General features: G+C 36.7%; 2 protein-coding genes across 3 annotated transcripts; both read left to right on the top strand.

Moving 5' to 3' along the window:
- Window positions 1-1,429: 1,429 nt before the first annotated feature.
- LOC121735474 (transcriptional adapter 3) lies at window positions 1,430-3,128 on the top strand. The gene has a single exon (XM_042126306.1). It carries the CDS (start codon window positions 1,678-1,680, stop codon window positions 3,070-3,072), a length of 1,395 nt encoding a protein of 464 aa, XP_041982240.1. The 5' UTR covers window positions 1,430-1,677; the 3' UTR covers window positions 3,073-3,128.
- Window positions 3,129-8,325: 5,197 nt separating this feature from the next.
- On the top strand, window positions 8,326-25,313 carry LOC121735642. Of its 2 annotated transcripts, XM_042126536.1 has the most exons (18): window positions 8,326-8,546; window positions 8,635-8,723; window positions 8,969-9,012; window positions 9,193-9,408; window positions 12,655-12,749; window positions 13,137-13,246; window positions 13,891-14,277; window positions 14,808-15,227; window positions 16,074-16,184; window positions 16,925-16,969; window positions 17,323-17,934; window positions 19,252-19,398; window positions 19,721-19,910; window positions 20,666-21,029; window positions 21,461-21,626; window positions 22,675-22,864; window positions 23,467-23,599; window positions 25,082-25,313. In XM_042126536.1, exons 1-18 carry the CDS (start codon window positions 8,440-8,442, stop codon window positions 25,217-25,219), a joined length of 3,564 nt encoding a protein of 1,187 aa, XP_041982470.1. In that variant the 5' UTR covers window positions 8,326-8,439; the 3' UTR covers window positions 25,220-25,313. The 2 variants fall into 2 exon arrangements, with proteins under 2 accessions (XP_041982470.1, XP_041982471.1); XM_042126537.1 differs by lacking the exon at window positions 16,074-16,184.
- The last annotated feature ends 317 nt before the right edge of the window (window positions 25,314-25,630 follow it).

Raw genomic sequence — 25,630 nt, 5'->3', positions numbered from 1 at the left:
AAGAACTATAATTTTTTTATACATAAGTACATTGAACAGAACTTGGATATTACGTCTACGATCCTTTTCCTCAAGTCGTAAATAAAAGTAATTTTATTGTTTATAGTTACATTTATTTTACAATCATATTTTAATAACAAAACCACATAGTTTGAATATTGAATATTGTCACAATATACTTATAAACGTTAGGAAACAATACCGCATAATGCTTAGTCAAGTACGAGTAAGTCAACAGGTATAGGAGAGATGAAAATTAGTATTAATTATTATATTTTATAAGAAATCATTTGACCTTTCATTTAAAACAATTTATTTTCCAATCAAAATATTTCATTACATGTTATTTAATTTATTTAAGTAATTAAAATATTATTTGTAATGCAATAATATAAAGTTTTAATGTCTCTACTCTCTCCTGAAAACTTTCCGAACATGGCTTTCGCGATATAGTTACTTTAAAATTAAAAAAAAAAACTAGAACGCCTACTTTGACCCATCTTCGTCAAGGGTCGTTTTGAGCTAAAATGATGACGTCATGAGTGACGTCATAGCCGCGATCAAAACGACCCCGGTCGCCAAAGGGAACGGCAGAAGGGGACGTTTTGAGCGTTTTGGTCAAAATTAACGTCATCTGGAACGCAGCCGTAATGTTTGCCGGAAGCCGGATATATATATATATATATATATATATATATATATATATATATATATATATATATATATATATATATATATATATATATATATATATATATATATATATATATATATATATATATATATATATATATATATATATATATATATATATATATATAAACAGCTAAAAAACTGCTTATTGATTTCTTTGTACGATTTGCGATTTTTTAAGTCCAAAAAAAAGTGGGTTTACCGGTAATTCTGAGGAAATATTTCAATTTGAAAATGAAAATTATGTTTCGAAGGGTGCAAGTTGCAATAGCCAACAAGACTTTATATGAACTTGGTCGGGGGCGCTGCTGGTAAAGAAGAACTGTCAAATATGTCGTTTTTGTATGTGCCAGCGTTAGTCCCTTTTTTCGCCACCTGCATTTAAACAAAGAATTCTAAAAAAATTATAAAAAATCATTATAGTGTCTGGGTGTCCAATTTTTTACATATTTAGTACTTTCATAATTTAATTGGATGTAGTACGGAATTTGACCTTATATCCTTAACTTCTACGAGCGCGCGTAGCCTTTTTAATCTGTGCTGTAATCTTACTTCCTGACAGATTTTTTTTTAAGATAAACGAAAAAATAATAGTTGTGTTCCAAAACTATAAATTGTATACTGGCCAAGGTCGTCTGACTTATCAATGACCTATTAAAATTCAAATGATGTCAATTATAGTACTGGCAGGTATACTGATAATGTTTTGGAACACACTCATTAAATTGCCAATCGCCATTTTGTCATGGTTCCGTACTATTTTTGTTTGTGAAACGTAAATGGAATCATAATTCTACCTCATTCGTCTAATTATTTAGTTTTCTGCTAAGTATAATATTATTGTGTATTATTGTAAGTGTAAAAAAGGAATAACACCAGGTTTATTAGAAGCAAGAACGAAATAAAAATCATCTATCTTTGACAGTACATGTATACGCATTTTGCCTATTTACCTACAAGTTTTCGCGGGCGAATTGAATTAAAATGATGGGCAAAAGAATGCATCACAACAGTAAAGGGAGATTGGCAAGTAAAGGCCACGATAACGGCAAGCCCTCAAGTCCAGGAATTTCTCCCTACAATAAACCCGCTAAAACATCAGGCTCTGTATCGGTGGGCAAAACAAAAGTAGACTTGTGTCCCATACCCTATATACGACAACAGGATAATAATGTCACGTTACCGCGACTAGCGGCTATTGCAGCGAGATCGGCAGATGAACCTATCGGAATGGACGAATTAGATGCCTTGCAGCTAGAATTAGAGTCACTCCTTTGTAATACGGCACTGCGTATACGGTATTTTCAAGGAGAAATAGAAAGCATAGATACGAACGAATCCAAACGCGAAAAGAAGGGTAAAGCGGCTGGTAAACAACTTCAGTATCCAGTGAAGAGGAAATTCCAGGAAGAAAAACTGGTGAAAACGAAAGACTATGCAAAACTGCCCAACCAACCCAAAATACCAAAGTTTAAGAACTTCAATAATAGTTCATCAACGTCTCATAACTATCCGAATGATAACAATGTTAATTCCGATAATTCTGTTAAATTGGAGCTCTCTCAACTTGCCCTACCGAAAAATAACATTCCATACAAGTTCTGGAACTCCGTGGAACCCTACTGTGCACCCATAACTCTGGATGACATAAAGTTTCTGGAATCTTTGCACGCTCAAAGCAGCAATACCACTTTACCACCGATACCGCCTTTGGGAAGACACTACTCTGAGGTATGGGCTGAAGAACATTTAACTGAAGATCAAAATGCTTCAAACCCTTACAAGCAAAAGTCTTCAGGGATGTCTCCAGATGCATCCAACTTACGGAAAAAGTTAGAAAAGACAAATGACAACATGATTACTGGACCACTTACTCAGAGGCTGGTGTCAGCGTTGATGGAAGAAAATGTGATACCCTATGAGGTATCAGATATTAAGGTCAAACAACCACCAAGTACAAAAGTCAACAATAGAAATTCCCTAACATTAGAAAAATGTCTTCGTAAAGAGCTAGTCGAACAGGGTATTCTGGATCCCGAGGACTTGCCACCGCTGACTAATCCTGCCGATGACGAAATTCTTGCAGAAATTAAAAAGTGTCAGACTGAGTTGACTGCTGTGAGAAAAGAAAATTGTCGGAATCTTAAGAACCTGATAAATCAATGTAAACAAGAAATGATAAGACTGAACTTGAAAAAGCAGCTCGATCAAGTTGATATGGAGTGTACTGAGATTTATAAGAAAATGGTTGCGGCCAAACAGAAAAAGCGACCAATCACAAAGAAAGAAAAAGAAGATGCTTGGAGAGCTATTAATGAACAAATAAGACTTAATAAGGAAATAAATGCTTTGCCTGTGACTGGGCCAAATTCTAGTTAAATTCTATGTTATTATTGTGTAATTTGGACTTAAAAGTAAATATTATATTCCTGCAATATTTGTTTTTCTTATAATATAATATGACGGCGCTGCGGAAATAGTTTTACTTCAAATATGATTTTTGGTAGATTAGTAATTTCCAAACGAAATAGAGTTATCGCTCTGACGTAACGCTAAACACTGAATAGGCGGCCAATTAAAATGTTACTGGCTTCAAGACAGTGGCGTTTTTCCACGCCACTGTCTTGAAGCAGAACTTTACGATGAAGACCTATCTTGATAACAGCCTAGTCCCTTAAATATATTATGATTTATGACATATTATATCATAATATTATGATAATATTTAAAGAGCTTTTTAACGAAAGACAAAAAATAACAATGTTGAAAATAATCTTAAACCCGCGGCCCGCCGGGACTTTATCTATGGCCCGCATGATGTTAAACCATTTTGAAATTCGCGCCCACCGGCACAATAATGGAAAGTTGTCAAATAACTTTTTCCACTTTTAAATCATTAATTTTGAAGAACTTTATTTTTAACCCTAAAAAAATTTTGTTGCGGCTCGCGACACCAAGACCAAAATATGTTTGTGGCCCATATGAAAAAAAGGTTGAGGACCACTGCGCCACTTGCTCGTAATTTATTATACGTACTAGGTATCCCCAACACGCGGCTCGCGGCCCGCCGGGGCTTTATTTGTGGCCCGCGTGTTGTTTTGAAATTCACGCCCGCCGACAAAATAATGTAAAGTCGTAGAGATAGTCGTGAAATTTTTTCCACTTTTAAATCAATAATTTTGAAAAATTGATATTTTATAAAAAAAAATTGTAGCGGCCCGAGATACCAAAATCTGTTTGTGGCCCACATGAAAAAAAGGTTGCGTACCACTGATCTAGAGTGAGCAGACTGTGCCGGGGCCGGGGCCCGGGGCGGATCGCATAAATCCGCCTCCATACAATTTCAAGTATGGAAGCGACACGGTCCGGCAAGACGTGTTTTTAGTTCAAGAGTTAATATTACCTATCGGTAATAGAGAAACAAAGGCCTGAGCAAGCGAGATGTCATTATCAGTAACACTGCGTGGTAAAAAGAGAAGCGTGATTTGAGGTGGTATACCTCTTTTTTAATTTGTTTTTGTTGTTTGACAATCTGTCTGATCCGGGTCGGCACGTTGTCAATTTGGGCTCTCAGAAAAATTGTGATTTTATATGTTAATGTGTTAAGTAAATAATTTTCAGTAATAATGCTTTCGCAACAATATGGTAACTTGTTCGGTCACCGATATGTGGTACAACACATCGAAAAAACCCGGACAAATATTCATTTCACAGGTGAATTATTCTACATCGACAGGACCTAATTTTAAGCTTATTTTTGCCAATTCCCTACGAGTTATTGTCCCTTAGTTATTGTTATATAATCCCATATAAATATATAAATATATATATATATATATATATATATATATATATATATATATATATATATATATATATATATATATATATATATATATATATATATATATATATATATATATATATATATATATATATATATATATATATATATATATATATATATATATATATATATATATATATATATATATATATATATATATATATATATATGGGATTATACATAACTTGACTAGCCATGATGCACAATTTAAGGATATTTTGTGTAAACAATTTTCATCTATTTTACACTAGGGCTGCATCAGTTATCGATAAGTAGTATCGATATGAATATTTTTTTTAGTTATACTAATTATCTAGGAATGTTGACATGATAATTGATAACGTAACTGATCCGTACTTTATAATTAGTTTATATTAATATACTTTCATACATAATTTATCATTTTTAGGGTTCCGCACCCAAAGGGTAAAAACGGGACCCTACTACTAAGACTTCGTTGCCTGTCCATCTGTCCGTCTGTCCGTCTGTCCGTCCGTCCGTCCGTCCGTCTGTCTGTCTCGGGTCTCCAGACTGTATCTCAAGAACCGCTACAGTAATAGACTTCTGAAATTTCCACAGATGTAATGTCTTTCTACATCCAATATACGTGGGAGAGCCATGCTTCGGCACGAATGGGCCGGCTCGACCGGAGAAATACCACGTTCTCACAGAAAACCGGCGTGAAACAGCGCTAGCGCTGTGTTTCGCCGAGTGAGTGAGTTTACCGGAGGCCCAATGCCCTACCCTATTCCCTTCCCTACCCTCCCCTATGCCCTTCCCATCCCTACCCTCCCCTATTACCCTATTCCCTCTTAAGAGGCCGGCAACGCATCTGCAGCTCTTCTGATGCTGCGAGTGTCCATGGGCGACGGAAGTTGTTTTCCATCAGGTGACCCGTTTGCTCGTTTGCCCCCTTATTTCATTTAAAAAAAATATATATGGCTATGGCATATTCACTAGATCAGGTATCAGATCATTCATTCAATAGTTGATGAGCTCGGTGAAGGGCATCGTCAGTAAATAAGCTAGATATTCTTCCACACGTCATAAATATTTGTATGAATAAACGAACCGATTTGTTTGCCTTATATTGTACTATGCCATGAATCATAGTTATGGTTTTACAAAACAAAAATCGTTTAAAATTTTAGAAAAGTTTTTTAGTTTGTCTGTTTTTATATTGTGTATCTGCATATTGATTTAAATTAAAAAAGTATGATATAGTAGTAAGTAACAGTAACAGCCATTTTTTTGTTATTTTGTTATAGGTAAAGTCTAGGCGCACTGTGTCATCCTACGTTTACAGAGACATTGTACCACCAGAGTTAGCCACAATATGTATACCGTCGTCATCGCATTCTACGTCCTCGCCAACGCTGCCACAACTGTCTTCACCATCGACCTCCTTTCAACTAGAATTTATATCAAAAGAAAAGAAGCATATATCTAAATGCACTAAATTACAGGATAAAGTAAGTAAATTTAATAAGCTAAAAGTGACATTCACTGTAGGAACACCAGAAATAAGCACAAGCTAGATTTGCCGGTGATCAGACTTAGTAAAGTCAGTAAATCTTTTAGATGTCAATGTAAGTAAATTTAAAGCTAAAAGTGACATTCACTGTAGGAACACCAGAAATAAGCGCAAGCTAGATTTGCCGGTGATCAGGTTTAGTAAAGTCCGGAAATCTTTTACAGGTCAATGTATACGCCTTTACGATAACATCCCAGAAAACGTTCAAAATCTTTCCATTAATAAATTTACAAAAGTAGTCATAGAAAGTTTGTGTGCCAAATCCTATAGTTATCCTATAACGTCAATGATTTTATAAACGATGGCACATTTTTGGAGTAGGTAGGATACTAATTAAAAGTCGCGTACACTGTAATCTGTACGTGACTTCTAAGAAATAGCAGCTGCTATTTCAGAGGTAGAGCCGTGAAAGACGGACTGATAGACAGACAGAGTTACTTTCGCATTTATAATATTAGCATGAACAAAAAAAAAAGTTATTTATACGTAAGTATATCTTTCGTTTTTTTGCTACAAAAATGTTTAATGATAAAAGTAATATTTTTCTCCAAAATTACAATATTATTATTATTCTATGCGTTTTATTTTATCCCATTTTATTATTTTTACAATCTTACAATTATTATTCCATGATCGATATTTTGTCGAATTACAAGATGTATACAGTACATCACTAACACGCACACTTAAACATAATTGTATACACAGATGTAAATCAATTTTGGCTACGTTTGCCAGCTCGTGATTGTTTCTCTATTCCGATAGGTAATATTAACTTTATGGGTGCGCCCCGGCAACAGTGTGACCACATTTAGATTTCTTCTTTTTGGTAGATTTAAGGTCAAATGAATGACGATTTAGTATACCAAAATCTTTTAGTAGATTTTAGTAGAAAATCGATATTATAGAGTAAAATGTAATATAATAGACATCGATTGACATCAGGCAATAGGCTACTATTTTCATATTTTACACAGTAGAAACCCAAAAAAGTGTTGATTGAAAAATATGCCTTTTAAATGCCGCCGAAAACACTGTCCGCCATAGTGTGACGTCATACTTTTTGTATTTTAGACACTCTTTATTGAAAATTTTTTTATGTGCTAAATGTACGAGTCTAAAAGTGGCCAAAAATTATAAAACAATTAAATAAGAAATTAGAAATCATTTGTAATGTTGAAAACTTTTGGAGAAAAGTTTTGGCCATTTCATTTCCCGTCTACAATAAATGGAGATAATATATAAAACTGATGTTTTATTTGAATTATTCAAGAAAATATATTTTAGAAATCTTTCTTGGCTTATTCTTATTATTTATGTACAAATAAACTTACATATAACGAGCGCGATAAATAAAAGATATTAAATTAGGAGTCTGATGACGTCACATCCAAATCGGAAGTACCGCAAAAGCGTTTTCGTCAGATCAAATCCTATTTTCATAAAATCATATTTTCAAATCGACTTTATTTATAATAAAAAAATAAAATACATTGATGAATTGACGTTTTTGGTATATCGAGTCACGAGTGATTTAAAAGTGGTCACACTGGAGATATCAAAATCCGTCAATGCGATGCGACCCGACCCGGCAATAGAGTGCTATAATATATATACGCATTTGGCGCTGCGCTGAGCCCCGACATGCCCCGACCCGCCCCGGCACGCCCCGTCAAAGTGTGCGCGAAGCTTCTACCCTAGGCTTCGGGGTAGCTTGGCCGGGCCTAAACTCTCATACCTCGAAAGTAGATTTTAGTACAGCCGCGCCTCTTACGATGTCATGCTAGCAGGCGATCATGCAGTCTCCCTGACAGTGATGGCTTACCCAATACCTATACCGAGGCCCCGAACAGAAGGTCTAAGTTGCGAGGCTCTTTGTCTTCCAAAAAAACACTTTACGAGACCCCTGCAAGCGTGAGGTCCCGGGCAATTGCCCTGTTCGCCACCCCCTAAGGCCGCCACTGCCCTTGAGAACGAAGCCATTACTCATGGTAACTTATTTAAAGTTATTTAAGAATCGGGCTTTATTGCTTTCAATTTTTATGTTCTATGATTAAGTTAATAAAAAAATAATTCCGCCTTTTTTTATAATTTGACAAATTACAATCCAAGAACTTATGCCATTGGTAACTTCAAATGTCATTTTCTATATAGCGTATTGTCATTGGTCCATATTAATTCATTGTTAAATATTATTGGTGAAGCTTTGTTTATTATTGCTGTCAATTAGCCGTCAGCACTCAGCCGTCACACTTCACAGTTGTAAACTTTGAAACGAACTTTAGTTTCTGTAAATTTGAATTCTGTTTATAACGAGTGATTGAAGTGAATTTTTAGATGTTATTTATTGTTGCAAAGCAAAAACATGGATAATCCTCTTACTCCAAATAAAATACAAAGGTTGATGCACTTGGCGGAAGATAAATCATTCAATTTACCAAGGCGTTTGGCACTAAACGAAGAAAACTTAAGGTACCGTATGATTTATCATTAAAGGCCTTTATGAACATAAATAACCCAACTAAATCTAAAAAAAAAAACAATGGTTTTATCATTACAGTAGTCTCACACCAAGCCTGACAACGTTTAATAAAACTGGGACGAATTATGAATCTTCTTCCGGCATATTGGACTTGGATAAAGTTGAGGGTAAGCAACTATTCATCTACGATCTTTTGATTATTCTGCTATGCCTTAATACTTCTGTAGGTGGTTAAGTACGTTTATTCTCTTAAAAATTGTTTATTACATGAACACAAAACAGATATGTAGTATAATTTTTAGTACCATGAGGAAGGAAGGGAGGATGGAGGCCTTCCTTCCTTCTTTTTCCTTTATGATTACATGAATTAAAAAGTAAACAATTTTCTTATATTCCAATTTTGAAATTGTAGGTTTTGGTGAGTCTGGCATTGGGAACATGTCCCTGAGTAAATCAGTAAGTATCTAAAACTTTATCCATATAATTTTTCAATATGTAACAGGTTGTCACCCAAATAAGGTTTGAAATAATTAAAAAAAACCCTATTTTTTCCTCGAAAAATTACAGTAAGTATTGAAATTAATAAAAAAATAATGGAGGTCGGAAAAATGGCTATAGAATTATTTTATTTTTTAGTCCGTCTTCAACCCTGGAGAAATGACTGGGAGGTCAACAGGTACAGAGGAAGTTGATGTCCAACAGGCTATGTTGGGTTCGGCTCGTGCTTTCGAGGAGTACGGAAGACACTCTGTGGCCTTGGACAGCATAACCAGCCACATGGACAAACAAACATCAGAGATTAATGATATAATGAGACATTCAATAGCTACAAATTATTCATTCCATTCTAAAGTAAGTTTATAAGTGTTCAGTATCCATTTTTAATATGAAACATTTTTGATAAACATTCAACATTGATAAACTTTAAAGTTGTTTACAAATCTTTGGCTATCTAGGAATTATGTGGAAATATCTTCTTGCTTTGATAGTTCGTCCGATCGTACCCCAGTCCTCTTGAATCTGAGGTCTTGTTTTTTTATGTTAAAAAAGAGTTAAGCCTGGCCAATAACAAGACGGATTGGAATAACTTTCGTGATTACATCACGGACAATATACAAATTAATGTTCCCCTAAAAGCAAAAGATGACATTGAAGCCGCCACAAAATATATCACCGGCCTAATTCAAGAAGCAGCTTGGATAAATACCCCTGAAATTGTCAGTACAAGATCGGATAGCAAAAACATCAGCCCCACAATAAAAGAACTTGTAAAAGAAAAGCATTGACTAAGAAGAGTCTGGCATACAAGTAGACACCCTGCAGACAAGAGGGCATTAAATAAAGCTTGCTCTGATTTAAAGATCCAAATCGAAAAAGAACAAAACAACGCATTTGAGCACTTTGTAGAATCTTTACATCCTGACAAGCAATCTGGCTACTCTTTGGAGAGCTACTAAACACTTTAACCAGCCTATTCACTTTAAGCCCCCTCTGAAAAATAAAAACTCCGGCTGGGCTAGATCGAACAAAGATAAGGCAGAATTGTTTGCAAACCATCTAGCAGAGGTATTTCAACCTAACGATGCATGCCCACATGTAGATGAAACATCAATCGATGAAACCCTTTCCCAGCCATTTCAAATGGAATTGCCAATTAAGCCTATTACGCCCAAAGAAGTGAAAAATGTAATCAGCAATTTAAAAAAAAAGTCAGCTCTTGGTTTTGACCTTATCACTCGTACTTTATTAAAAGAGCTACCACACAAGGGAATAGTTTTTCTAACGTCGCTGATAAATGGAATATTAAGAACTTCTCACTTTCCTAACCTATGGAAAGTCGCTGAAATCATCATGGTACATAAACCCGGAAAACCGAAAAATGATGCCACGTCCTATAGACTCATCAGTCTTTTACCCATTTTATCAAAGATCTTTGAGAAACTTCTTTTCAAACGTTTATCAGCAGTGTTATCAGCCAGAAACATCATCCCCAAACACCAATTTGGCTTCCGACGTGGTCATGAAACAGTCAAACAAGTACATAGGATTTGTGACAGTATATCATCTGCCTTAGAAAATAAAGAATATTCTTCGGCAGCATTCTTAGATGTCCAGCAGGCTTTTGACAAAGTGTGGCACAAAGGCCTTCGATATAAAATAAAGAAGCTTCTCCCTCATAATTATTTCCCTCTCCTCAAGTCTTACTTAAAAGACAGAGTATTTCAAGTGAAGGAATCTGACTCAAGGTCTGGTTTTCATGAAATCAAAGCAGGTGTACCGCAGGGATCAGTCCTCGGTCTCTATCTCTATTCTATCTTCACCTCAGATATCCCGACACCACGCCATATTAAAGTGGCTACCTACGCAGACGACACTGCTATCTTGGCTAACCACACGAACCAAAACATGGCTTCAACGATGCTTCAAGCGGCACTAGATGAAGTAACTAAATGGTTAAGCAAGTGGCGGATAAAAGCAAGCGCAACTAAGTCTACACACGTGACCTTCACCTTAAGAAAAGATAATTGCCCCCCGTAACCTTAGCCGGCGAACCACTCCCTCAGGCTGACGCTGTCAAATATTTGGGTATCCATCTAGATCGTCGCTTGACATGGAAACAACACATAAAATCTAAAAGAGATGAATTAAACATCAAATATAAAGATCTTAAGTGGCTTCTTGGAAAACAATCAAAACTTAACATGAACAACAAAATATTAGTATACAATTCAATCCTCAAACCCGTTTGGACTTATGGAATTCAACTTTGGGGTAGTGCTTCGACTCCAACATACAAATATTACAAAGATACCAAAACATCATTTTGAGAATGATCTCCAACTCACACTGGTTCATACGCAACAGCGAAATCCACGAAGCTCTAAAAATCCCATCCATCAAAGAGGAAATATCAAAGTCTTGTACAAAATACAAGCTTCGCCTGGATATCCATCCCAAAGATCTCGCTCAGAATCTTCTAAATAAAAGATGTTTCAAAGGGCTGAAACGACATAATATCCTAGACCTTGATAAGAGATTCAGAGAATAAAGGAAACATAAATCAATGAAGAGTTCCAGTCACTGGATAGGAATCTCTGAACCGCCAACATCACTTTACCACATCTGCTTATAATCCGTGGATTGATCGCAGATAATACTAAGAAAAAAAAAAAGAAAAACGTTTTTGTTAAAAAAATTTAAACACAAGAGGAATGAAACTGAACAGTATGATTCTTATGAGCTTTAAAAATGTAAACTATATATAGCTGGGCATTAACTCGTTAATCCGTTAATCGTTAATTAACGAAGTTACCATTTTGTTTAACGGATTAACTTTTGAAAATAGTAACGTAGTCGTTAACTTCCGTTAATATGCAGAAGTCCGTTAATCGTTAATCGAATGCCTACTATTTACCGCACGGCACCGCGGCGCGGCGCGAAAACAGGTTCAGACAGATAGTATGAAACGGACAGCGCAGCGCCGCGGCACGGCAGCAGCGAGTAAAACAAAAGCAATACTAGATTCATTTTCAGGCGCGCGCTAGTGAGAAGAGATTTGTTTCGTTTTATGATTTTATTACGCAGCGCCGGTGCTTATAGAGAGAGTGATTTGTTTATTGTTATTATAAAACATTTGCATGTTGATAAAGAAAAGTGCAGTATAATTTTTTGTTTTGTTCCTAACATTTTAAATTCTAAAACCTTAAACCAACAGGTTTTGTATGTACACTAACGCAATGATATAAGTTACAACAAGGCCATATTACATATTAACGGATTAACGATTAACGTTAACTTGCGTTAATTTGTCCGAAATGTAACGCTTTAACGTTTAACGAAGTTAACTTTTTTTAAAGGATTAACGATTAACGAAGTTAACTATTTGATTAACGGTGCCCAGCTATGTTCCCAAACATATTAACCAAGAAAAAGCCCTTTAAATAAAATAATAAAAACCCTAAAAATAAAGAGAAAAAGAAAACACCAAAGCATAAGTTTTGTGTACATATTTTTATTAATAAGAAACAGTCCAGACAAAAATATCAACTTACATTAAAATATGACAATTGTTTATAAAAGTTGTATATATGATTTCAGAGGGACCTGACAGCTGATGAAGCTTCTTTAGTGATGAGAGAAGCACCACTGCCCATACAACACAGCACACAGGCAAACTTCCATGAGAGCGCTTTGTAAGTATCCCCAGCTGGATTTATAAATAGGCCATGTATGCCACAACCTAGGCAGCATCCTAGAGAGGTGGCTATTACGTACATGGGGCAGCAGATATATTGGCCTACACTCATAAAAAATATAAATCCGGTTCTGAGTATCCCACCAGCATACTTAGCATGACCATTTCTTTGTAACAAGGAATAGATAAAGCAAATAACATAAAAAAATACATACATTTAATTTGATGAAAACCTAATTTTTTAAATACATATAAGTGAGCAAGATGTGGGTGATAGCATAGCAGGAGACCCAACTTCGGAGAGAGGTTGAATTACATCAATATCTTTAAATATATAATATAATGTAAGAAAGTGACATAAAAAACAATTATTATTATTATGCAGATTGAGCACCTCAAATGTATCAGTAGGCGCTTATTTTAAGAACAGATGTCCAGACTTTGGGAGAATACTGAACAATGTCGATAGTCCTGATAGGCGCAGTGTCGCTGACAGTAAGTAAAAACTTTTTAAATAATTTATATTATAAAAAATATATTTTTAAATAAATATTAATAAAAAAAACCTTGTCTGTCGTGGTTGGCGAGAAAATATGCGTAAATAATTATAATTACGTGGGAGAGCCATGCTTCGGTACGAATTGGCCGGCTCGACCGGAGAAATACCACGTTCTCAAAGAAAACCGGCGTGAAACAGCGCTTGCGCTGTGTTTCGCCGAGTGAGTGAGTTTACCGGAGGCCCAATCCCCTATTCCCTTCCCTACCCTCCCCTATTCCCTTCTCTTCCCATCCCTACGCTCTCCTGTTACCCTATTTCCTCTTAAGAGGTCGGCAACGCACCTGCAGCTCTTCTGATGCTGCGAGTGTCCATGGGCGACGGAAGTTGCTTTCCATCAGGTGACCCGTTTGCTCGTTTGCCCCCTTATTTCATTTAAAAAAAAACTCCCGGACTGTACCAAAAGGATAGCTATGTTTTTCGAGAGTATGTATATTAATTGATTGTCACGCCCAGCAGCCTGAATGGCTTGATTGTTTTTAGGTTGATTGATATAGTTGTTTTTAGATTCATGGTTACTGTGAGAGTGACTCAAGGTATATTAAAAATGCAGATAATTTGTTACTGATATTACTTGTTTCAGCATCAAATGTGTATGATGAAAGCCAAAACATTCCAAATCAATCATACCAAATGGATCAATCTTTAGACTGTGTACCTGTGAGGCAGCCGCGGAGCACAGAAACAATTCCACCACCAACACAATTTAATATGCCATACAATAAACCTGATTTTGCCATACCGAAAAATCCACAGGGACAGTCAAGTGTGTACACAAAAAGTAAAGAAACAAATAATGAGAGTGCAATCAAAGAGAAGTCCATGTCCGTCAAGAAACCATTCATGACATCAACAAAACCTGCGGATGTTTTGTTAAGGAACCTACACACCTCAATGCGGACACCGGCTGAAGACACTGAATATTCTATGGAGAACTCTCTGAGCCTGTCCAAAATTGCTGATTATTTAGGTACTGTGTATAAACGTTTTGTGTGTAGGTTCCACTTTTCTTACTAATACAATAAATATTGTATAAACCACACTATGTATAAGAATTTTTTACTTATATACTGTTTTTTACATGTCTGTTACAAAAATCACTTCAAAGTCAGCATGGATCTTTTCATTAGAGATAACTGATTAGGAAAGTTTATAGTGCAAACATGAGACTATTGAACAATGAAAACCAGCGCCATATAAAAGCCTTCATGCGCCTCTTACTTTATTATTCCTTTATTTTGATAATACCTACGAATAATAAAAACCAAGGAAAAGTAACTCCGTCAAAAAACATGCTCCACAATACTTGTCAAAAAAGTGTACCATAGGTACACATTTCAATACATTTGCAATATTTAGGTGAGATACATGACAGATCAAAATAAGGAACCAAATTTAAAACGGTAATAATATGGGAGTTACGATTCCTTAGTTTTTATTATTCGTAGGATAATACTATGCTATTTTACATGATCCATCATCTTAATTGTATTTTTTCAGGTAAGCAATCAAATGTAAGTGTAACAGACTTACTGCAACTGAATAAACAAGCGAAAAACAACAAGAAAAAACCACTAACAGAAATCAACGTCAACACAATGGAAAACAAACAAAACGAAGAGGTATATGTCGCAAAATTGAAAGATTCAAAGAGCTGTGAGATGGCTAGCTCGTCAGGTTCCATGAATACTGTACTCTACATGGATAAATTGAAAATTAATGAAGCAAACAACATCCCAGCCGTAGTAGTAACGAGAGATTCTAATAGCACCAGCAGTAGTAAGAGGGAGCAAAAGTCACATAGAATGAACCGATCAAACTCTCCGTCAAGCAAGAGTTGTTCGACCCTCAGTACCGTACAAGAGAACAAAATGAGCATCAAATCTGGAGACAGTCCTATCAATAATAACACTAGTAGAGGTATTGTTCATCTTAATAATATTATTATTTCATATCAACATTTACACAATACTTGTAATATTTTATAATATTTCAACTGTGTCGAACTCATTTAAAGATTTATCACACTGGCGAATTACGGACGATTTCGCGGCGGTTAAAAGATCATGGGTGGATTGATCGTGGCGAACACGCAGCGAACTCGCGGCGATCATTTGATGTATATCCACGTAACCGCTACGCTCGCATACCTCTAGTGTGATAAGGTCTTTACACGAAACATACACCAAATTAAAAAGTGAAGATATCTTTATAAAAAATATGTAGTTGGAGATTTTTGTATTAAGTGCATGGCAACACACAAACATACCACTGTAGACCTACAGATAAGGTAAGTTGTAGTTTCTTTGCACATGCGAGGCGTAGTTTAGACTAAGTCAGTGCCTTTCAGACACTTTTCGTAACTGTATCTTCACATTTTTCAGGGTTCAGTACCCAAAGGGTAAAAACTGGCCCCTATAACTGAAACTTTGATGTCCGTCCGTCTGTCTGTCTGTTGAGATACGGCCTGGAGACAGTCTCCAGGCTAGAATTCTGAAATTTTTACAGATTGTGTATTTCTGTTGCCCCTAATAATATACAAAATAATACAAAAAAAATAAGGTTAATATTTACAAAAAACACAATTTTTCGCCAACTCTCAGTTTAGTTCGACTCGCACTTGGCTGATTTTTGTTATTATTTACTCATTATAATATCTATGATATTGAATGTACTGTCACTTCTTGGTGGAAATTCATCTTCAATTAATGTCTGCCTAGCTCTTATCATATTTAGTTGCCAATAGTAATACACGGTTATTTTCAGGCAAAACATCTATTCCCTCCCCAAACCTCGATTACAAAGAGTTAGATAAATCAGTAGTTTGGCATGAGGTGTTACAACAAAAGCAGTTTAGAGAAGATAGCTTTGCTAAAGGTTGGTGGGTGCTTTGTAATATTTGGGCTTCAGGGCTTGTACCACGAAACCGTTTTGACATAGTAAAAGGAGGGGAAGTAAGTTATCTTCATACAAAGGCACCGCGCGCGGCTTGTATGTGTGCGCGCCATAGTATCAATGCGTCGCCACACGGCACACAACAAAATCTCGGCGGTACCAGCCTTATAAAACTGGCCGAGATTTTGTTGTGTGCCGTACGTGGCGACGCAATGATACTATGGCGCACACATACAAGCCGCGCGCGGTGCCTTTGTATGAAGATAACTTACTTCCCCTCCTTTTACTATGGTTTTGAGACTCAAACAATCGAACGAAAATGCCGCATCCTACTCTAACAAACGTGAAATGACATTGTTAGAGCAGGACGCGGCATTCTCGTCCGATTGTTTGAGTCTCAAAACGGTTTCGTAGTAGGCCTACTGTTTTTTATTACTTTTCTTCTTTTTTACCCAGTATTCTAACACTAAAGCTTATGCTTAAGCATGTCGTAATAATGAAATAAACAATATTTTATATTATTAAAATAATATATTCTTTTACTTACCTTTCTATTCTATTCTGTTTCTTATCATCTTTTTCGCCTTGAAGTATTCTAGCCCTAAAGCTTAGGCATGTCGTATAATAGTAATAGTAATGTATTATAAAATTAATATTAAGTTAATTTTATTACTAATGTTTTGTTTTTCTTTATGAATTAAAGCTATTGTTTAATTTTACAGAACAATGGGCGGACATTATTACTACACCAGTTGAAGGCTACGTCGGTAAGGATGCTATTTTCTCAATTTTATTTTTATTATATTATATTTTTATAAATCCATTACGTTGCGTTGCCTCAGCGGCGCTGCTCCGAGGTTTTAAAACGTACCATCGAGGAAATTTATTCCTAGGCAGTTGACAGACCAACGTCATTTGGTTGGATCATATCAATTCAATGTTAATTGTAATCTGTCGGCTGGGTTTGACGTTACGTGAGTCGCGACCAAACTACGTAGGCCGCCCATCTGCCTAGGAATTAACTTCTCTGATAGTACAACTAGAATATCTCCATAATATCTTTGTAAGCATGCTTTGTACAAGACATTCGTTTTATTCATTTAAATTTTGTTTTTTCCAGGTGTCAGCAACACAGTCACAATTACCGTCACCACATTATCTGACAGTTGGTTAACTGCTAGACTGGAGTTTGATAAGTCAAACAAGGATGTTATAATCGAACTGCCAAGATTACCACTATTACTGTCCCCGGGAAAAACAGAGAAGTTTACTCTGCAACTCACATCTAACATAGAACTGCACGAAAATCTTCCATTCAGTTTGTATATGAAAGATGCTGCAGTGGATAACGATATAAAGCAGGCAGGAAAGCTTCAAGTTGATATCAAAATGCCAACCGTTCAAGCCATATCTAGCGACGGTGTGAATGCCTTAACATACCCACCGATTAAAGAAAGGTCTTCGTCTACCAAGTATTTTGTTCTCATAAGTGACTGCCCAGTGGACTTGCAACTAGAATTGTTTATTGCTGAAGGAGAGAGCATGTTTTCTATGAAGTCAGTCCAAGAGATAAGGAAGACTGACGTCAGTAAGGCGTTAATGGATCGTCAAGTGGAAGAAAGTAAACACAAATCTAAGGGAATGAATAGACAGCTGTGTAGACTGAGCAGTGGGAACGCGATTAAAGTTATGGTCACGTTTACCGCGCCGAAATTGTCAGATTTAAATCTATGTAAGTATTTACAAGTATTTAATGTTCTGAAAAAATAATTTTTAACATGTTAAAACTGTACATCTATTTGTTGGAACGTAGTTACTTCTCGCGCGTTGCGCCTCGGGCTAGCCTGAAAAAGTTGTAACGACACCTGCATGGTAGGGGCAGAGGGCGTTGATAATTCCTGTGCGTCAACGTTTTTGAGAATAAAGTACAGCGACGCGTTGTTAGTATTCCTGGGCATCAGTAGATGGCGTTTTTTTAAATATTTTTTAGTGTATCATAATATTAATATGCGAACGAATAAAATGCGGAAACGCAGGTGCATGAAATTTTGCACGGTTATAGTTTATATGGTGAAGGAGTGCATCGAACTAATATTATTTTGAAATTATGCTTTTATCATACATTTTTTTAACAAATAAAACATTACACACACACATGAGAAATGACAAATTTTTGAGTGACAAGCCTATACATTTATGGTTGAAGTCTGTTGACAACAAATTGACAAATTGAAAATGGATTATAGTTTTTTTTATTGAATCTAAGATACTATTAGACAATGCTACACGGCCAGTCTGAGATCAGCTAAGTCCCAGAGACAAGAGTTGAAAAAAAATTTATAAAATATACGTAGTAGTCCTAATGCCGTTGAAACTAAGGTCGAATTTCGACCATTGGGCGATCTCTAGTACTGTTTAATATGTATACAGGTTTTTTGAACTTATGAAATAACTTCGTTCCATTCGGGTGTCCCTTGATACCTCTCAAGTTTTTTGTTATTAAGCTGCCACAGACAATATATTAACCTTTAAGCGTCTAAACTCTAAACACACTAGGCCGAAGTTACGCCGCAGAAATTCCTCATGTCGCCCGCAATTTTTTTTTAAAGTATTCCATTATTTTACAACAATATGTGCTTACTCCTTATCCTAAAAACCGCCAAACTGCATTTCGGTTTGTTGGCGATTATGTATTTTAAATTACCGATGACACACTATTCCATCGCGTTCCGTCCGTATATTGTATGCGTTTGACATTGCGGGGGTAATCATGAAGAATTTCCGCCGCGTATATTCGGCCTAGTGTGTTTAGACACTTAGATTCACCTATTTCTCTCACCAAACCAGCTATTTGTGTTTACATAGAGCCAAGCTACAAAACTGTTGCAGCGTCGTAGATACGCCGCAAAACAGTGATTGGCTTGGACTATACCCTGTATAATATTGCTATCCTGTGGTGATCAGAGATATGCACAGTATTGTGTAAATAGTTGTATTAGTATGAGTTTAAAATTTGTATGTTAATCATAATGTTATGTTTCTGTTTCAGCTGATAAAATGGTGACATTCAAAGGCTCACTCCATGTAAACATGATCGGCATCAAGTGTCTGATGAAGAAGGTGGGTCTGGAGGCCACTGTCGGCACCTCCAGCCTCGTCATACAGATACCCGGCAGCAAACTACAACTTACTAATGGTGAGAGTCGCATGACATGATATATAATTGACTTGAATAAATAACGTCGTTCTATGAATTAAGTTTTGAGACGAGACAAGAAAGAAATTGTATCAGAAAAATTGAATGACGTGTCTTATTACCCTGTGTAATTTGGTTGTGTTATGTCAAGCCTAACTTTAACTTGAGACCCAAATAAATAAATAAGTCTACTTTTTCCCTATAAACCAACTGTTGGGATAAAAAAGTTGGTTTACCGAAATAATTACGTTAAATCTTGTTTCAAGCAAAAACTGGGCTATACCTTACTTTCACAAATAAATGGTTTATTTTATTATTTCAGAACCGACGACAATAAGTTTATCCAACACGGGTTCTATACCTGGCGTGTGGAATATAAAGTTTAAAGGTGTAACCGGGAGTGATGGCAGTTTCCCTTTCAAAGTGTCAGCTGTGTGTCTAGACATCAGGCCAGGGGCGTCCAAGGAGTTGAGCCTCATGTACACTGGACCACCGGACTCACAAAATGAAGGGTAAGAAATTATACTTATTTCTATAAAGGCTAAACAGGTACAATGTGATGCGAGCCGTCACAGCAAAGAACAACCAACCTTATTGGCATACCTGTCGTATTTTGGTGTACTGTGTACACCTATAAAACATACGCCAATCGAAAGAGAATATGTTTACAAACAACAAATACTCTTTGAAAAAGTGTCGTAAATAATATACTTTACGAGTTATTTCAGTTTGAAAATGTAAAATAAATAACATTTTAGATACATTTAAGATACAACCTGAAATATTTCAAGAAGTATAACATTTACGACATTTTGTCAAACAGTATTTGTTGTTTGTAATTATTTTCTCTGTCGATTGGCGTCTGTTTTATAGGCGTGCACCAAATTACGACATTTTAAGTACTTGAAACTTATTAGGTATGCCACGCTCCATAACTTCGTTCCATTCGGGTAATACAAAAAGGTTCGAACTCTTTTATTGACATGAAATTTTATAGAGAGATATAAAAAATAAAATGAGTCCATATAATGAATGCGGCAATTAAACGAAGTGAAGATTCGCTTGAATTTTTCCCTAACAAAAAATAGATTTATTTTAACAATATGAAAGTTTCATTTAGGTTGATGTTGTCAGTTTAAACTGTTTCGCTTAGTAAATAACCTTATCAATAAAAACAAAAAAAAATCAACTGCTTTGATGAGTACGGTCTAATGTTATGATGAGGTATTTACTATTTAGATTTAATTATGTGGTACTTTTCTTCCAGCATATTAATTTTGGAAGATGCTTCCAATGGTAGTAAAACGACAATTGAAATCTGCGGAGGAAGCGATAAACTTAAAACATTCCCGATCAAAACAAACTACAACAATATGTCCTGGGTCCGATCAGAAAGGAAGGAGCTAAGTTTGAAAAACTCCATAAACAAGAAAATTCATTTGAGATGTCAGATCGTGGGTGAAGGATTCTCGGTAGATTTGCCCGGAGTTGATCCGAGGGGAACTTTCATACTTACTTTTGCCCCGTTTGAATGTAGACCACTACCGATACTGTTTTCGCCAAACACAAATGATCCCTGCGCTGCTGCTTTGCATTTGGTCTTCGATAAGAACAGCGATTTTTCTAGAAAGGTAAGTTATAAAAGATTTTGTTCTTGACATGAAAGATTTTTTATCGAGAAGCACTGAAAGAACCAAAACGCGAGTTTGTAACATAATGTATTGCTGTTTCACGAGTGAGACGCTTTTTCGCGTTTCGCTGCTGCGTATTAGGGTTAATTCACATTGCAACTTCACGATGCAACTTCACGATGCAACAAACAAGCGATAAAAATTAGGAATCGGCAATGTTTGTAAATAAACACAGTGTAGTAAATAAACATCAGTATTTAATTGGATCATTTAAAAACGTTTTGACGTGTTACGATGTAGTGTAAACTACTTGTTTGTTGTTGGTTACGCTAGTTTTAATGTTGTGCACGAGTGAGACAAATAGCGCTATGTCAAAGGTGTGTGTCCGAGACTATACTTTCGTACGATGCCCATGTCTACGTTTCTTACAGATAAAACTGCACGGTTGTGCGGGCGACGGCGGCGTCCGCTGGTCGGGTCTCGTGACGTACGGCGACACGGCGCTCGTGCGGGCCGTCGCCGGCGCGCCCGTCTCTCTCGCCGTGTACAACCGAGCGCGCGCCCCCGCCTTCCTCGCTGCTAGGACGCACTTTAATTGTGAGTGTAATGATGATAATTGTACAATCCTAGGGACACTGGCTCGCTAATACACCCAGTATCACTGCGGAGCGCACGTCTATCCTCGTTTACTGCCACTACACAACTGTCCTATTCACAGTTTGACAAATGACTCATATAGACTGTTATCCCCACTACTGGTGTTTATGAGACAATGTTAAATATCTACTATGCATCTACACTACAATACCCCCCTGACTCTACCTGCCTGAAACGTCACCCCATGTCGCTGGCAGCCTCCGCAGGGCCTTCCCCGGGTAACCGGGGATCTCACCTGGTGGGGTGGACCGCCAGGGGTGGCTCGGGTGGGTTAAGAAGGGCTGGCAACGCTGACAGTAGAGGTGACTCTACCGGTCACCCAACTTAGGGACCCGTCCCGCCCCAAATACCGCCTCATCTTTATGAGGTGCGGCAGATCCCTCGGGCAGGGGGCCTAGCCCCGGAACCAACTTCCCATTTCTCCCCATGGGGGAAGTGAGAGACATCCCACCACTACAATAATGATGATAGTAGACATGCCTACAACACTTTCTACATCCAGCCTTTATATGCGAAAGTTTATCTGTTTCGTCTTCATGTCATATCCGCTGCACAGATTTTAGCAAGGTAGATTTGGCCCTGGTAATTGGTATGATAATTTGCGCTACAATAACTTGCATTATTTTGTTCTTGTGCGATAAACGAACTTTTACTTGAAGAAAGTTGCGGAAAACATTAATTTGTCACACATGATTTTATTGATTGAAATAGATAACGCCCGCAACGCCGTTGCGCCAAAATTCATTTATCGTGCGGTATCCTATGTCCTTTTCCGGGGCTCAAAGTATCTCCATACCAAATTCCAGCAAATTCGGTTCAGCGGTTTGGCCGTGAAGAGGTAATAGACAGACACTTTCGCATTTATGATATTATAGTTGGTATGTATAATATATATAGTATAGTATGGTTACGTTTTCCGCTCGACAATAATTTTGTTTACTTTCCTCATTCCACAAATTCATATTATCTCAATCCCCAATGATTTCAGTGCAATACCGCTGGGTGGGTTCCCAGTGCACACTGTCCGGCGCGCGGCGCGTGATCGGGGCCGGTGGGCGGGCGGCGATCACGATGGGCGTGCCATGGGCGCGGCTCCAGCGGCGACGGTCGGCGACCACGGCGCTGGCGACCGTCACGCTCATTACTGGCGCCGAGATGACGCGTCGGAGGATATTGAGGTACGAATTTTTGATAAAACCTACTTACTAAAGGTGAGACAGCACTAGGCGTAAATACTCTGTTGCCTAGTGTTTATTATCGATAATAAGATTATCGCCTTAATAATAATTAAAGTTTCACAATTAATAAACCGCACAATGTTTTGTCCTTGTTTGACGATTTTAAAAAGTATAAAAACTTGAGGGATGTCAAGGGACACCCGGATGGAACGAAAAGTTATAAAAAAACACTAAAAAAAGAGAGAGAGAGAGAGACAGAGAGAGAAACACGCACTACCGCACGGCTTACAACTATAGCATGTTGTAATAATTAGTTATAATTAAATGCAGACACTTTTGTGTCTTGTCGTTACAACTTTTTCCGTCTAGCCGCCTTTTGCAACGCGCGATAAGGAACTTCGTTCCGAAATATTATAATAACCGCCGAACTCAGAGACATTTAATTATGATCAACCTTCAATTTAATGAAGAGTTTGACAGATAATGTATGGGCCTTAATTAAATTAATTACATTTAAGTAATTAATGTCCCACTCTGAGACTTTAAAAAGTTTTAAAATTTTCAAATGTCCAAAGACTTGTATTTTTTTAATTATTTTACAGAATAATCAGAGATGAATCAACGGGAAGGCTGGACACTTCCCTGCTGCCAGACCACTTGAAGGTGTTGGCGGAGAACTTCGATGGAGAAGATTTGGCCATGGACGATACTATCAGCAGTTTTAGCGAAACAAAGGTAACATTTAAGTTCTTAATTTCTTAACATTAAAGGCGGATGTTGACACTATCGCGTTTCACAGGTACGCTATAGCAGCGTTATATCAATATATTCATATATTCAAAGAGACAACAAGCGATCTACTGCAGTACTAAGCAATTAAACCTTGCAAGACGAGTAACAATTGAACAATTCGTATGTGCTGTGTGATCGAAATGTCTATAAGAGCCTCGCCAAACCGGAATGGCAGCGGCGAGGCGAGCACTTTCAGTGTTATGATTTTAAACTTTATCGTCCTTATTGTAATACATAGTATCGCTTGATCGCGGCCGCCGCCACTGGCGGCCGTAAACTTCTCAAGCGATACTACGTATTACAATAATGAAGATAAAGTTTAAAATCATATGACACTGAAAGTGCTCGCCTGGACGCTGCCATTCCGGTTTGGCGCGGCCCTAAATGTAAAAGTGTATGTTTGTCTGTTTGTTCACGACTTGAATGAAATATAGAAATATTTTGAGTTCCGAATTAGGTTGTTGTTAATGCTTTATTTATTTATTTATTTAACATTTATTTTACACAAGAAACTTATTCTAACACAATTGACATGGAAAGACGACACAAAGGAACTGCATATTTCTTACAGAAATTTCTTACAGCAGCCCTACGAAGAGAAAATACGATATAAGAAAATGGACAGAGCGTGCACAATCACAAAAAAAAAGTCTTTTAGATCTACATACTAAAAAATAATAACGAATAATAAAACAGTATTATAACCAGAATAACTAATTTATAATACCATACTATTTGAAATAAATACAAAATAATTCGCCTATAATGCATAAATACTATATGTATATTTAATAACGGTATTTATATGGATTCTTGAAAATAGTGCTCTTTTAACCTTTTTTTGAATAAACTGATATAGGCTATCGCGAACAGCATGAGGAAGTGAGTTCCACAATCTGACTGCATGAACAGTGAATGAGTAAGAATTAAAGTTGGAACGATGTGGTGGGAGGGAAAGGTTCATTCTAACACTGGTTCTACATGGGATATGGAGGGGTCGGGAAAAGTTGAATCGATCGACAAGGTAGGAGGGAGATAGAGGATTATACAGGACATTATATAGTAAGCTTAGGATATGGGAATTGCGACGGAGGCGGATAGGAAGCCACTTGAGTTTTAATCTATGTTCAGAAATGTGATCGAACTTTTTTAGGCCAAAAATAAAACGGATACAGAGATTCTGCAGGCGTTCTAATTTTGTCAATTAGATTGCTTTTGTCCAGCGTGTGCGGATCTGGCGCATTAAACTAAAATCAGCGCATACAAATTAACCTATCAATCCCCAAGCGGCACCCGGCTGTCGCATAACTGTTGTGTCTGCGATTCCCGATCGAGGTATTACCAGCATAATTTAGACTTTGGCTAAAGAAATTGATTAAAACTGTATATTCTATCATTATAACTGATAGTATTTTATTGTCACAGGCCTCGTTGAACGAGCTATTCGACAGCATCCAGGAGCTGACAGCGCAAATTGATCTCCCACAGGAACTCGCAGACGAAAACAACACCATCATCATAAGCGACGACACTGTAGTCGAGCATCATACTCTCTGTGATTAATTTATGAAAAACTTTTTTACCTGAGGACTGAATCTGCATGTATTATATTACGTACTTAAAATATTATTTTTATCGAATAAATGTTTAATCTCTTTTTACATGTATTTTATTTCACTTTAAAAGCTTAGTTTCTCGCCGCAAGTTCTTAACGTAGGTGAGAACAATGGTCAATGAATATATGAAACAATACATAAAAGATGAATGAACAATGAAAGAAATATCCCTCTGATTTCTGAATACTACAATGTGGATCTCATAACTAAATAGCAGATTTTTAAATATTCTAGCAAAATATGTAAGAACGACGAAAATTATAAAACTACCCTCTCTCTGTTCTTGACTTACGTTAAACTACTACATAGTTATGAGATCTTAGTATCTGGAGAAAGATTAGTAGCAATTTTATCGTAA

Source organism: Aricia agestis, chromosome 17 (assembly GCF_905147365.1).
Source record: "Aricia agestis chromosome 17, ilAriAges1.1, whole genome shotgun sequence".
NCBI classification, from domain to species: Eukaryota; Metazoa; Arthropoda; class Insecta; order Lepidoptera; family Lycaenidae; genus Aricia; species Aricia agestis.
The sequence above is the reverse complement of the archived record's forward strand: the minus strand, read 5'-3'. Positions and strand labels throughout refer to the sequence as shown.